General features: G+C 43.1%; 1 protein-coding gene across 16 annotated transcripts in view; it reads left to right on the forward strand.

Moving 5' to 3' along the window:
- DNM1 (dynamin 1) overlaps nucleotides 1-15,397 on the forward strand; it is a 66,757-nt gene that overhangs the window by 12,172 nt on the left and 39,188 nt on the right. For all 16 annotated transcript variants that reach the window (XR_003528697.1, XR_003528700.1, XR_003528699.1 and 13 more), the window contains exons 2-6: nucleotides 11,674-11,747; nucleotides 12,873-13,022; nucleotides 13,397-13,600; nucleotides 14,101-14,199; nucleotides 14,873-15,033. Coding sequence is in view for 13 of the 16 variants with exons in the window: in XM_027649835.1 (XP_027505636.1) it covers nucleotides 11,674-11,747; nucleotides 12,873-13,022; nucleotides 13,397-13,600; nucleotides 14,101-14,199; nucleotides 14,873-15,033 (688 nt within the window). In the remaining 3 variants the exon portion in view is untranslated. The remainder of the gene's footprint in view (nucleotides 1-11,673; nucleotides 11,748-12,872; nucleotides 13,023-13,396; nucleotides 13,601-14,100; nucleotides 14,200-14,872; nucleotides 15,034-15,397) is intronic.

Below are 15,397 nucleotides of genomic sequence, written 5' to 3' on the forward strand. Positions count from 1 at the left end.
TGTACAGCTTGTCCTTTTGTTTTCTCCCAGCTCAAGTTGCAGGTGCTGAACAGGTCATGTTTTTCAAGGCTGCAGTGCTGCTGTTATGGCAAAGCCAGGGTTTGTCAGTAGGTTTGTTTGTGCCAAAGCAGAGCAGTGTTGCTGCAGTGTTATGACAGATCAGTGCAGCTTGAGGAGACAAGCAAAGATGCTTGGTCATGGATTTACCTTTATGGCCTTAAAGAAACCTGTCTTTCTTTGCTTCTGCCATCAGGACTGGACTAATTTGATGCTCTGGGGTGTTGCTGATGCCTGGTATTGTCTTTTGAGACTGGAAATTGCAGGGAGATTCTGGAGATAAAATTTACTTTTTTTTTTTTTTTGCTAGGGTGTATATAATTTGGAGGAAAACTTGCTCTCATGTTGTGATGGTGAAAATTCAACAAGGCAGACAGAAAGGTCTGGTTTACAGCTTCTGGGGTGGAGAATACATCATGCAGTGCAATATTTCTAGTGTTATGGTTATTTTTTTTTACATGAGTGAAACCAGCCTTGTTTCTTTCCTCTTTGGATTTTAATTCTTGGAATCAAAACTGCATTTTCCACAAATGTGTAATCCTTACTGCCACATCCATTCAGGATGCACCAGGCTGCTCATTCCCTTGAGTTCCTGATATTGTCATGCAGAATCAGTCCTGTGTTATTCTTTACCTCGAATATCCCAAGGCAGCAAGCGAGATCCAGGGCTTCATTTTCTATTACTCAGAGGATCCCAGAGGAAGCTGCACAGCAGCAGTGCTGCAATTTTCTGCTCTCTCCAGACTCTCCTTCCCCGGATCTGCAGCCTGGAGTCAATGCGGCATTTGCTATAACGGGCAGTGACTTTTTGAGATCAGGCAACGCACTGTCGGCTGTACCACTCTCTAAATAACCCCCCACGGTAAAATGCAGAGCTCCAGACAAGAAAATCCCTTTACAGTTTTTATTACCTGCAAAACCACAAAGAGCAAATTGGCTCAGGAGTGCACGTGAGGTGCTGGAGTGCCCTGTTTTGTTTTCCCATCGGTGTTCTACGTCCTCACGTACTCTGGGCCGGCCCATCTGCGTGAAGATAGCAGGGAGGGAGCTGGCAGATAAGTCAACCCTCAAAATGGAGGAGGGGAAGAATATTCCTGATTAATTCTCTCCCAGCAGAGACAAACTGAAGCAAATGACATTTTGGATGAGATGGTCGGGTTTGTGTGCTGGGAATACCTCTTGTTCCTCCTGCAAACTCTTGACCCATAGCTGTAGACACTTGCTTAAAACCTCTCAGCCACTGCAGCTTGGGGCTGCTGCCCAACAGTGAGGGATGCAGGAGCTGTGTGGGCATCAAACTGATTTGTTTCTATGGAAACAGTAGATTTCACCATGTTTTAGGGAAGTAGGAGGGGAATTATCCCTCTGGGCCTGGTTCTGGCACTCAGATTGGATTGGCTGCTGCACAGCAATTGTAGAGCAGCAGCCCATGAAGGGATTATCCATCTAGTCACTGATCACAATTAGGGAAAGGAGCACGTGGATCCAATCTGCCCCCACTGCAGGCTTCCTCCACAGGGGTGACACAGGACATGGTCATCATGTGCCAGGATTTCCAGGGTCACAGCCCTCCATGGCACTTAAAACCAGAGAGTTTAACCTTGGTTGCTCATAGGCAGAAAGGAGGGGCTGAATTACAGTGCAGGCAGTTGGGACTGGGTCCTGCCCAGACTCCTCAGTTGAGATGACTGAGGGGATGAACTCTGTGCCTCAACACACCTTCTAGGCAAGAGCTGAGAACTGTTTGTGATGTCTGCAAGGTCTGGAGAAAGCAGAGATCTTTCAGACAGGCTTGAAGTGTTGCTTGCTGATGAAATTATGAAATTATTGTACACCAAATATGTTGTGTTTGGTGTACTGCTTTCAGAAGGTCCCAGTACTTGAAATCCTGTGACTGAGGGTGATGATTTTGAAACCTTTTTTTCTAAAATGGAAAATGAACCTTGTGAAACCAGAGAAGGGATCAAAGCATGAATATAAATCTTGAACAGGTTCAAATAAGAACAGTACTTACTAAACCCCATTTATTCCTAGTGGTCTGTAGTACCAAGTTTGTTAAAATTGGCCCAGTGCCCTTGTGCAAGATGCCAGTGCTGGTCCTTCAGAAGGGACTGACCAACACCTCTGTATTTCAGACTCAGGTCCTAAAGGCACTTGCCTATCCAGGCTCCAGCAATGACTGAGAGGGGGACCTTACATTTCTAGATAGAAGGAAAGCAGAAAACTGACAAAAAGGGTAATATCTGTGTATAATGTCCTGTGTATAATGTCTGTATATAGGGGCTTCCACATGTGTTATGTAAACTGAGTCAGGGATGGAGGGCAGCTCTAGCAGAAATTCTTGCTTTATGCTTTGTAGTGCAGCCAGTGAGTTGATTGGATGGGATAATCCTGGTTATGGATTTGCAGGGGAGCATCAGAAGAATATAGCAATATCTCTGCCTTACTTTCAGGTCATCTAAAAATATATATATAGTAGACTTAGAAAGTCAGGCCAGATCCTGCTGTAAGGTCTACCAAGCATAAAGCTTGGGGCGTGCTGGCTTCCTTGGAATTGCTGCAGACACACAGCAGCAGAAATGCCTGGGGCAAACTCTTGGCTATGCCAGTTCACTCTGCAGGCCCTCAGGCCTTTGACTAAAAGTGTAAGAGCGCTTGTGACCTCCTTGGATGTCTCTTGCTCTGTGGAAGCAGCACAACCATGAAGCTCTTTTAGTTGTGCATCTGATTAAGTTGTGCACAGAGGCTCTGGGAGCAGCCATGACTTGGCATAATGCACACAGCTGTCTTCCAGATTTTGATGGACCCTGAAGCTAGTGGAGTGTGAAACAGGAAAAAAGACAGCCCAAAGGATTCAAATCAAAACAAACAATAGAAAACTTCTTATCTTGTCCCACTGCTATAAGAGACCTGCAAAGAGGCGCGTGCGGGAGAGGGGCTGGGATGCAGAGAAAGGAGATGTGGAAAGAGTGAATGAGAGAGGCAGTGAATGCCATGGCTCCTGGGAACCAGTCTGTGCAGTCAGAGATAAGGCAGAAACGCAGAATTCAGTGCACTCTGGAAGAGATTTAGTGTACTCTGGGAGGGGTGGGGGAGAGAGCTGTTTCTAAGCAAGTGTTCCTGTAAAAATTGCTGTGTGCTTTCCTTTTGGCTTTTACAGGGCCTAGAAAGGTGCTGCAGGCTGAAGTCTGGACATGGCCATTGCAGCTGAAGTGAGAGAAAATTGCACAGGGTGTCCCCTTCTCTAGTTGTGTGAGCCCCCTCAGCACACACTTGGCTCAACAAATGTGTTCTGAGTGGGGAAAACACATTTTTGATTAAAGCGTTGGATGCTCAAGGCATGAGACCCACAAGAGCACATGAATATGACAGTGCCTTTGAGTAACAAGTCTTTGTTCTCTTCTGTAGGAAAGATCTCTGCTCTACCAAAACTTACTAAGGCAACAGTACTAGAGACTGTCACCTGTATATCTAGATCAGTGGCCAGTAACTGTGCCATGTCCCAGGATGAGAAGACAACCCCTGTGGCTGAGATGGAAGCTCATTTAGCTGCTGTCTCTCCATGGCACATCATTTAGCCCCAAATGTCAGTGAAACAAACCTCACCATTATGCCTGTTCACGAGGAGCTGGATCTGACTGGCCAAACTTACTGTGTAGGCTTTCAAACAGCCAGGCTTGCAGCTTTCTATGGAGGTGGGTTCTCTTGGAGGGGGCAGTCTCCTGAAAGGTTTCTTGTCTTTTCAGCAGAGCCTCTGGTGTGGGGTCATTATGGTTTTTGAAATGTTGTGTTTTGAAATAAATGTAGGTTTCTGGTGTGGCTTTATTTAGGTCATATGTTAACTCTATGAACACACTACGTTTTCCTTACTTTGAATAAAGAGAGAGCACGATATGGGAAAAAGATTCAGGAGAGCTCCAGACCACACATCCTGCTCAGGGGTAAAAGGCACAGGAAACAAAACAAAGATGATTCTTCCCTTGAAAATCATAATGTTAGTTCTGGAGCAGGATGTGTATAATACATGTAATACAACCTGTTTCTACACTCATTTGTTTCAGTGAATTAGCACAGTTGCTGTCCTTTCATGTTTGAAGACCCCTCACTTACTGGGCCTGTGCTGGTATCAGCTGCAAGGCTGTTCAGGGGCATAGAAGAATTAAAGGCAGACAGAGAGAAGGTGCCAACTTGAGAAGTTACTTTCTAGTTCGTTCTCTGTCCTCCCTGACTCTTGTTTTCAAATTATCCAGTAGGATGCTATAAATGGGTCCATCTTATACCAGCAGTTGTGTTTTCCCTGCTTGGGCAGCACCTGTAGGTTTTTGGCAGCTCACTTTATGTACAGCAAACTCCCAGACTTGTCTCCTTGGCCCTTTTGGTTACTGGCTTGGGGGAAAAGTGGCCAGGTGTTAGAGAGACTGTTTGAGGGCCAGAACTACTTAACAAAGCAATTGTAAGTGTTCCAAGCCAGCACAATAGTGTTAACCTCCCTCTGCCCTATTGTAAATAGGATCTCAAGGTACAAGGCAGTGGGAAGCCTTCTCTTTAATTTTTTTTGTTTCTGCTAACATGTATATTATGATGACACTCATGAACTATTGCCTGTCTTTATTTTTCACAATTGTTTTCTTGAATAATGAATCACTGTGCACAATAATATTGCCAGTATACTGGAAAATGGTGTGCTTACAATAGATCTTTATTTCTATATGTATCCATTGTCTGGCCAGTACCAATTACACCCTAAGCAGTGCTATACCAAGTGCTTATGGAATTGCTTTCTTTCACTGTGGGTCAGGACTAGGCATGCTTGTGCTGTGGAGACAAGCAGATAAATAACACACATCCCCTGGCTTAAACTTAGCTGAGAGTACTAACTTTAAAGGAAAAAACCCCATGGCTTAACTAGGAACGAGACTTACCATGTGATTGAGTCTGTATGACTGATGTCCAGGTTTCACATGGTGCAGCATGAAAAAATATGAAAGCAAAGGGCAGAGAAAAACATTTTGATTAGCAGGTTAATGGGTGTTGTTCATAATGTACCTGCTTTTAATGTTTGCTGTTCCTCTTGGCCTGTCTGGCTTTTTTTCAGTTGAGAAACACTTAGGGAAGAGTAGAGCTCGTAGAGGCCACAAAGTTAACAGGAAAGTCTAAATCTGCAATGCAGTGCTCTTGTTAACCTACTGGGTGGCAGGGGAAAGAACAAATTTGTCCTTGTTCTTGCCCCACATCTGAGTTATGGAATTACTTACGAATGCACTTGCATGTCACTCGAAGGACTGGACCAGGAAGGTGCTCCAAGGGCAGGTCCTGCATCAGGCTTCTTCCTTCTGGTGGAACTAGATGATGTCTGATATGAAGGAGCACCAGGAGTTAGTGTCCAAGAAGTGGAAAGCTACTACTGTTTCTGAGGTGTTTATTTAGGAGTCAACATGATTCATAGTAAATATTTTTAGTGTGTGGTTGATGTGTCACATAGGTGTCAGCCTGTGCTCTGAGGATTCCTTTTGATGTGCTGAAGTAAGAATATGTTTGAAAACGTAAGTGGTGTGCTGTGAGATGAAGTACTGTTCAGGGAAATGTATAAGCTGTTCACAGCCTGTATGAAGATGTGGATTTTATCAGTTGGTGCAATGATTGCAAGAATTGTTTGTCAAAAGTACCAATACCCTGAGATTGGCTTGGGATTCTTGTAATGCCTACTGTTGTCAGGAGCTAATGAAGAACTCTAGATCTGGATGTGTGTGAGTGATGAATGATCAACTGCAAGACTTGACAGATCAAGACAGTTCAAAGCTTAAGCAGGAGCAGGTCTGAACTGTGTAACCAGACAGTAAAATCCATAGGGGCAGGATTGTATTTCTTGCAGTATATTGGCACAGTGCTTTGTGCAGCGCAGTTCTGATTGAATTGCTGTCCCTGGGCACCACCAGAACACAGGAAATTACAAATACTGGAATTAAAATACAAACAGCCATGTGAAATTATGGAGGATGTCTGAATTTTAATTTTCTGAAACTAATATAATCCAAACTGGGGATTAATCACATCCCTTAATACCCTATTTGTCTATAGGCATTTAATAAGAAATCAGATTGAAATTAAATGATCAGATGGTAGTGTTCACTTCTGTTCTTTGGAACTATTTTTATGTCTTCATAAGCTGCTGTTTTGGCTCTTTAATTGAGGCTTTACCTTCTCTTGTGCTTTCTAATTCAAGAATCTCAAAGGACTGGCAAACCATTGACTGCAAGGATGCTGTGTTGGCATATCTACATTAGGCCTAAATTTGTATTTCAGAGCCCTCTACAAACAGCTTTCCAAAGAGCTTTTCTGGAGGCAGGGAAAGTAAGTGGAGGTAGAAACATTTGGTCTGTCTTCCATGTAGAACAAGAGTTGGTACCATGGACTGGTTTTGACTGCTGATGAGTTCTGTTGCAACTTCAGTGAAGACTAAAATCACGTGTGAAGAAAGCTTTGGCTCAAAGTCCTTTCAGAAATACAGGTTCCAGGTACTAGGAAGGTATGAAACTGTTTTAATTATGGAGTACAAAGAGTATCTTGTTTGCAGGGCTCAATAAGCCAGGGGCAAAATTAAACTTATAGTCCACTGACACATGTTCTTGGGTTTGCCTGTGTATCATCTGTGTATCTTTTCCTTGTTGGAAAATTGAATTCTTGCTGGGTTCAGAGCTGTTTTTTACAAGGGCTTGTAAAAATGCATTTGTAGTGCCACATAACGGGTTGCAGTAAGTCTTCTTGTGTGGCCATATTGAGCATTTGAGAAGATAACAGCAAAAGGAAAGTGTCTCTGGGTCTCTCTGAAGACCTGCATGAATGCAGTCTCCTCTCATGGGTGTGTTTATAGCCAAAATTAAATTTCTTGGCCAGTGCTCCAGAGTGATCTTTTGACAGACCTCAGGTGGCCTCTTATAAAAGCGATGAGCTGCCAAAAAGTAGACAGTGGCTCTGTGCAAGTGCAAAGGAGATGGGCAGCAGAGGTGCTTTCCATCTGAATTTGGTGGAAGGAGGGAATGCATGATGATACTTGCAGTGCAAGAGTATCTGTGGAGAAGCAATTGCAGTCTGAGCTGATGTGTAGGGATACCATTACTATGCTATACTGCCCTTCACTGTTAGGAAGTCGTGGTTGTCACTACTGGAATCTTGGCTACAGGATCACAGAGAGGTGACCTGCAGATGCCAGATTGCTGGAATTAAATGCCACTGTAACAGTTGCAGGAATCTCTAAGCCTTGGAACCCAAAGCTAAAGCAGTGAGCTGACACTTCAGGCAAAGCATGAAGGGACAGACTGGCTCATGCAATCACCACTCTTGTGTTTATCAGGCTTGAGAATGTTTATTCCAGCAAAGCTGGTGGACTGGGCACAGTATGCCCATAATGATCAGTGAGATGCTTTAGGACTCATTCTTCCTCCAGACATCTCAGTATTCCTTGTTTAACAAGGAAACATCAGATCAAGTGTTTGACCAAAGGAGTAAACAAGTATTCTTTAGTCCAGCAAATTGGGTGTGTTCTTTAGCACCAAGTGTGCCCCTGCTCCAGCAAACCAGCTCATCTAAGTAGCTTCTTTTAAAGGAGGCAGTCACATTTTCTTCAGTGTAGTAACAAAGAATAAACACGAGAAACATGTCTGAAAGTTTAAATGTGTGCCCCTTTGGGTAATCCCAAACTTTCCATATGGGTATCTGTCCTACTTTTTTGATTACATCTGTCTTTGATTCCCTTTCCATGCAATATATATTGTATTCCACAAGCAGTTTGTTAATCTCCTTTGTTTTATGAATAGTCTGGGAGAAGTGCCTTTGGTTGATGTTACCTTTAATTTCTAATCCTTTGTACTGTGCAAGTCATTAAGTGAACTCTGAAACTCCTTTACAGAGCAAACGTGCTTTTTCTGTCACTAGTAACACCTCATCGTTCTGTAGGATTATGAGTTACCCAATGCATGGAAGCTTTTTGTATATAGTGTTTGGCTTTAATTAAAACAAATAAACAAACCAACAGAACTATTAGGGAAACCTCAATTCCTAGTGTACTGTTTATAAACGTAATATGTTTCCAGCGTGTTTGGATTTTGTTTCAGTCTACAGTGGCTGCTAGATTGTTTCCCATCCCTTCAGTATTTTTTATTACTGTGTTACTAATGCAGCTTTTAGCCCAAATCTGCCCTTTAATGCAGCTCTGCATATGAAAATAGAAATAAGACTGGAAGGGGTGATATGATTTGGGCTCGCCCTGGGGTGGCTGGTCAAGAACCACGTGTAAGCACTTCAGAAGTGAGCAATGCAAAATTCAGGTCACTTCCCTGCCTGAACTTTCAACCTGAGACTTATGCTTGGTTCTTTTTGTTGTCTTGGTTTAGAAGAGGCATCTATCACTGAGCAGGCCAAGAGTTTGCCTACCTCGATAGCCTCTCTCTGACAGTTATTAATAAAAGATGAGTGTGAAATACATGTAAATGAGTCTTCCAATAACTGATGGTTTGGGAAATGTAGCTTATCTGAGCCTAGTTTTCCAACTCTTATACAATTCTTGGAATTGCATTGCCAGAACCAGTACATCAATATCTTGATAGGGAATTTTGAGGCAATAGCTAAGGAAGATAGAAGCAAATTAAGTATTTATGTTCCCTGAGTACAGCTTCTCTGTCTGTTTTAGCTGCTTCTTTGTGTGTTTTCTAGCTGAAGCCTACCCAGAAGAAGTGGCACAGTGTGGTATTCCTGCTTAAAAGCGTAGGAAATCAAATGCTGTCATGCACTTCTGCATGTTACAAAGCAACAAAAAAAGGAATTTCCAATTCTTGTGATACAAAGTGAAGGAGGAAAACAGAGGGTTGGTGCCCTCAACCTGAGTAACACATTTCAGGCACTGCCTTGTTGAGTGATGTTATGTAATGAGGCTGCTCTGATGTCATGCTTCAGGCTGCCTTGTCTCAGCACATGTTATCTCTGAAGACTTATTCCATCTTCCTCTTTCCTCCTTCAGCCTTGCTACTGTATGTCTGCCTTGCTGGAATTGAATAAACCAGTTTAACCCTCCTGCTCTTGCCTGCCCAAGTCACCTGGTGCATGGTGGGTTTTATCTGGTGTGTTGTTCCCCTGGTTCTGAGCTGAGGTCATCGCTTCAGGCTGCTCTTTCTGGAGCAATATCTGTGTGTGTGTAGATCTTCCCCCAGGCTCTGAAGTGAACTCAAGCTGTACTGGGCATGTTGTTTGTGCCACATGTGCTCTGTGGTTGTAATTTATTTGCAGAAGCAGTTTGTGGCCCCTGCAAGAGGGCAGGCAGGACTCTGTCCTCTGCCTTCTCCTCGGCACCCAGCCAGCTCCTCGTGGAATTTACTAATCCATGCTCTTAGTTTCTATGATTTGAAAGGCTTAGCTGGAAGCAGAAGGAGGAAGGAGTTTTTCTGAGAGACTGAAGAAAAAGGAAGTGAAGAAGAATAGGAAATGACACGGATACAATGGGGTGACGCTGCATCAGTTGTAGGGTTTTTTAATAAAGCTTTTTGGCTGAAACTGCTGATGGGAATCAAGTGTAGAGAAGGCCTGAAAGTTGAACTGCATCTACCTCCCAATAGTTTCTGGGTAAGAACACGTTAATTTTCTGATGATAGAGGTCAGATTGCACATTTTCACTCATAACTAAAGGAGCACTAAGATTGTTGATTTAGGCTACTAAATTTGGCTTATGACTGTTGTTTTGTCTTATATGAGGACTTTTTTTTTCCTTGGAATAGCCTGGGAGCTACTTCAGTTAACACAATAAATTGAATCTCTTTTATAATGCTGGAACTCAGATGTCACATGGGTTTCCCATCTACCTTTGTCCTGAGATTTTCTTCCTTAGTAACTACGAGAAGGAGAGCGGAAAAATCGGGACTTTGGCTGAAGCAGAAAGACTCAGGAAAACATGGAGTACAACATGAACAGAATCCTGCTTCCTAGTGACCTCATGCTTGTAAATGCAAGTGGTCCTTTTCCTACAGTAAAGCAGGACTTGATACTACAAGTTGGAGAGCACTGTCTCTGTGCTGGAAAGGGGATGTAGTAATAGGGTTCCTTTTCCTCAGGTACAAGTTCAAAATAAGTCAGTGCAGCTCAGACAGATTTGTTATGCTAAAAACTGATGCCAGGGTAGGATGTTTCCACATATTGACTACAGACATCTATAGGAATGGAGCTGAGACAGCAGAAAACTGTTAGAATGACACAGTGCCTCAGAGATTCCAGGGTTAATCCCACTGGAATGGAAAAACTAGAGCTGTATTATTTGAAAAACGAATGAAAGACAATCCCCAGTTAGCTCTATAATTCTGTAAAATCTAAAATAATGAGAGTGGGTTACAGGCTGATTTTAACTGGGAAAGTTGTACCAGAGGTTCCATTACTCCATTATACTAATTTATAGGAGATGTTTTTATTTGAGGTGTTAGAAGTTGTAGGGTACCTCCTTAGACTCCCTTCACTTGAAGTTACTCTCTAATTTTTAATATTACCAAGTTATTCTGACATTCCCACAGATGGAGAATTATGCTTATAGCTGAGGAAAGGGAAATATGGAGAAGTAGAAGAACTTGCATAGGATCACATAGGAAATCAGTGGCCAAACCAGGAGTTGAGGCAGAACTGCTCAAGTCCTTGGCTGGTGTGTTAAAACAGTAACTCATTTCTCATCTTCATGGATGATGAACTTAACTTTAAGTTCATGCAGGACTAAGAGGAAGGCCTCAAATTGGAGAGGTTGGGATTTCTCATTCAGCAGAGTCAATAGTTACTCCTGAATTAGCAAAATTATTCCTTACCACAGCTATGAAGGGAGGGAGGATCGTGTACCAGGATCCTGGCAGTGTGGGCAGGGCCTCTTTTAACAGAGAAAACTATATTCATGCTGTAGGAAACATGTTTTGAAATAATTGGGAAAAAGGAAAGGCAAAGGAGAACTGGTGGGCTGTGGCTGCTAAGTCAGCATTTGGAGAAGGAGAGTGAAAGGCTGCTTTCCTTTGAAATTATTTGAAGTACACAGAACTTCAGGATTCTTGTGAATATAGAAGGAAACTGATGCTTTTGCCTTGGTTATTGGCATTTGGTTATTCCTTTTGCCTTGGTTATTGCTATTGCCTTGGCTGCTGGTTATTCCTCAGTTGTGTCAAGTGGTGTTTGCTCACTGGGACAATGTGGTGTCTTCTCAAGCCCCAAGTGCAGGGTGTGAGGAATTTTTGTTGTAGTTTGGGTAACTGGTTTTTGTCAAATGGAGGCAGGCTAGTTTTTAGGCACTGCTTCAGCTTCTCTTTGCTTTCTGATGAAAGAGATTATTTTTTTTCCGAAGCACAGACATCTGTATTAAATGGGCTTGATAGTTAACTTGGAACTTCAGCTGAAGGAGCTGTGCTGTCACAGACAGGATTACAGGGGCTGTGCTGGGAGTATAAACTTCTTCAGAACAAACTTGGGTTTTAGTGCCTTAAACTTTTTTTGTACACGTGGCTGAGGCTCCCTCTTAGAATCCACATACACTTATAGAAGCAGAAAAGCTGTGAAAAGGGAAGGAAACAATCACTCACTCATCCAAAACTTCCTGTTTTGTTTCAGGGACTTTCTGCCACGTGGATCTGGCATCGTAACCAGGCGCCCCCTGGTCCTGCAGCTCGTAAACGCCAGCACAGGTAGGTGAGCTCCCTTCCCTGTGTGTCCAGCTGGATTGCTGTCTTAGGAAAGGTCTTATTTGGTCACTGAAACTGCTCACCATGGAGAAAAGAAATAAGAATTTTCCCCAGTAAAAATGACCTGCAGCTGTTTTTCCTGTTTAACATTAATGATGCATTAAGTGTTCACAAGCAAAATGCTTCATGGGGTTTTTTTTGTTTTAATTTGTTAGTCAAGGCTCCATTCATACACATATCACAATTTTCCTTTGCCTGTGCAGCTGTGACTTGTGAGAGGGTAAGATCTAAGAGCCAGATGACCCTTCTGATAGTGTACTGCAATAAGGGGGTGAGATAATGTGCTGAAAACCCACTGTGAGAACTCTGGAATCCATAGAAGGCTACAGAATTCTGTGGTTGATCTTTTGAGCAGTTCACTGGTTTTGCTACTTACTTGCAGGATATTTTAACATCCCCCTTAGGTTTAATATTCCCCTTAGGTTATGGTAAGATCTCATCCAGGAGATGGCAAGTGAATGTTTCAAGGTACTCATCTTCTCCTTGCTAGATCAGGTTCACCTGACAAGAATCTTATCTACAGCAAGGAGACGATTTGACTTTCAGGAGGCTTTTAAATTGGAACAGAGGGTTCTTGGTTTGGTTAACCTGTTCAAGGACTGACACAAGAAAACCAACCACAAGCCAATTCAAAATCATGTCAAGAGAAGATCTGACTTTTTTTTTTTTTTTTCTCTCAAGACCTTTTGAGTCTGTTCTCAGTACATAGTGAGACTATTATTTACCACCCCAGCACTTTAACACAGAGCTAGTCCAAGTTCTGAGTACCAAGGTACCTCCCAGTGTAGCTGGGAAGTCACAGCTGCTGCAGGCAGGGGCATGAGAAGTTTGATTGGTATCAACAGGGGAAGTCCTGGATTATTACTTCAGTGAAAGCAAGTGAGGAGACCACCTCTGCTGAAAGAGAAGCTGGATTGTGAAGGTGTTGGGCTCAAATGAATTATCTCAGATTTCATCCCTTCAGCTGTGTTTTGTTGTGTTTTGCTTTGGAATGTGATGCTTTCATTACACTTTTGAGCATTTCTCTGACTTCAGTGACGATTTGACTCTCTGCTTATTTTTAAATAGAATATGGCGAGTTCTTACACTGCAAAGGAAAGAAATTCACTGATTTTGAGGAGGTCCGTTTGGAGATTGAGGCTGAAACAGATCGTGTTACTGGCTCCAACAAAGGGATTTCCCCTGTGCCCATCAATCTCAGAGTCTACTCTCCCCATGGTGAGTCCTAATGCAGTGGAACCAATTCTTTGGGCTTTCTAGTCTCTTATGAACTGAAAAAAGTGTAGTGTCATCCCTTCCCTTTCAGTGTAGCATATGTGGAAGCACTTTGAGGGCACAGTTTCCCTGATCAGTGTGAAAATAAGTGATTTAAAGGGAAGGGTGATGAGATCACTGACAATCACACTAGTAACAAGTAGCAACTAGTTCTTATTAAGCAGTAACAAAAAGGAACTGGAAAGCTCTGTGTGCTTTCGTGTGTGCATCTCTTATCCCCATTATATATCAGAGACACTAAAGCTATGGGTGGTACTTAAAGACCAGAACATTGCTGTGCTAACACTCCATTATTCTGTCTCCTCTTTCCTGTCTAGTCCTGAACCTGACTCTGGTGGATCTGCCGGGTATGACAAAAGTCCCTGTGGGGGATCAGCCCCCTGACATCGAGTTCCAGATCCGAGACATGCTCATGCAGTTTGTCACCAAAGAGAATTGCCTCATCCTGGCAGTGTCCCCAGCCAACTCTGATTTGGCCAATTCTGATGCCCTGAAGATTGCAAAGGAGGTGGATCCTCAAGGTAAATATCTCTTAGTTTAGCCTGACATTACTGGACAGTGACCTGATTTTTTCCTGTTGCCTTTTGGTTGTGATTACCCCAGTAGCTCCGGGCTCCTTTCTGTTGTCTTGGGATGTGTCTTCACCAACAAACATTCTTCTGAGAGGTATTTGTGAGTGTTAACAGTTGCTGTAATAGAATTTTTGTTACTCCTCTTTTCTTCCTTTGTCTGAGCCCCACTTCTGAAGAGTTGCTTTAGTTGTCTGATTTTGGCCTGGAGAAAAGTAGGAAAATGTGCATTAAAATCCCTCTCTGCTGTGTCTTAGCATTCAGCAGGATATAACTGAGAACTGAGCTCAATTTTTATCTCTTTTGCTCTTGTGGCCTCTTGAATGTGATAGGAACTGTAATGTTCAAGAGCCCTTGAGTAGCCAAGTTGGGCAGTCTGTAAGCTCTGTGAAGAGAGGAAAATATTACATGAGTTGTTTGCTTGAACAAGTGTGTTTGTGTTTTTTCCACAGGCCAACGCACCATTGGGGTCATCACGAAGCTGGATCTTATGGACGAAGGAACTGATGCAAGAGATGTATTAGAAAACAAATTGCTTCCACTCCGTAGAGGTACTTTTCCTCATGCTTTGTCCATGATCTCCTTGCTCTGTTTTCCTTGTGTGAGGTGTCCTGACCTCCTCCTCTTCCTCCAGTGCATCCACTTCCTATAACATCTGGTACAGCTTGTGGTTAAGCCACCTCTGTTCCAAGCTGGAACTGAGAAAAGGTGGGGAACAGGGATCAATCAGGTTGTTAACAGGAATATTTTGGGTATTTAGACCTTAATATGTAGACCTTTACTTTCTGTTTTCTTCTTTTAATAAGGCAAGCAGCAAAAATGGATCTCCTGACTAAAAGACTCCCCTCCCTGTCACAGTAAATAGATGAAATTATTCTAGGCTGTAGCAGCTGCTGTGTATAGCCATGGCAAAGAACCTGTCCTAAGGACTCTCACAGAAGAGTCTGAAATGAATGAGATTGGGGTGTGCTTTGTGTTTGGGAAACAGTAATAAATAAGCTAATTCTCTGTTCCATACTCATTTCTGCCCCGCACACCAACGTGTCAGAACCTGGGCCATTCAGAGGAAATTCTAATTTTAGACTCTTCCAACTGTCCCTAATAATGTGTTACCACTAGAATCCCCCTTTTGCAGTGCTGCCAGCTGGGTAACTTCCTTCTCAGTCTGAGTCTGATTTACATCCTCATCCTTGCAACCATCTGACTCTGACCCCACTCTTGCAGGTTACATTGGTGTAGTCAACAGAAGTCAGAAGGACATAGATGGCAAGAAGGACATTCAGGCAGCTCTGGCTGCAGAGAGGAAGTTTTTTCTCTCCCACCCAGCCTACAGACACATGGCTGACCGCATGGGAACCCCCTTCCTGCAGAAAGTACTGAACCAGGTACTGTCCACAGTTAAGAGCTGCCACCCACGGTGTCACTGGCTGTGCTGGCCATCAGGGCTCTTCCTAGGTGGAAGAATACAGGAGAAACTAAAACTTGTGGTCAGCAAACTGATAATAGTTTAAATTACTTTGCTGCAGTGAGACTTGTGAAAATTGGTGAACTCTTCCTCCTCTGTGTCATATGAGGTGTTCTGGTGCTAAATCCCATGGAATGTGCTTGACTTCTTTAATGCTGATATAGCAAAACACATTGGGGCCAGTAATGGAGCCTGCACACCAAAGGCAGAGCAGTGCTCTGTCCTTTCATTGGCACTGGTACAAAATTAGTAGTTGGTTCATGGTATTTACACTATCAGAATGC

Source organism: Corapipo altera, unplaced genomic scaffold, assembly GCF_003945725.1.
Source record: "Corapipo altera isolate COAL_440 unplaced genomic scaffold, ASM394572v1 268, whole genome shotgun sequence".
In the NCBI taxonomy this organism is placed as follows: domain Eukaryota; kingdom Metazoa; phylum Chordata; class Aves; order Passeriformes; family Pipridae; genus Corapipo; species Corapipo altera.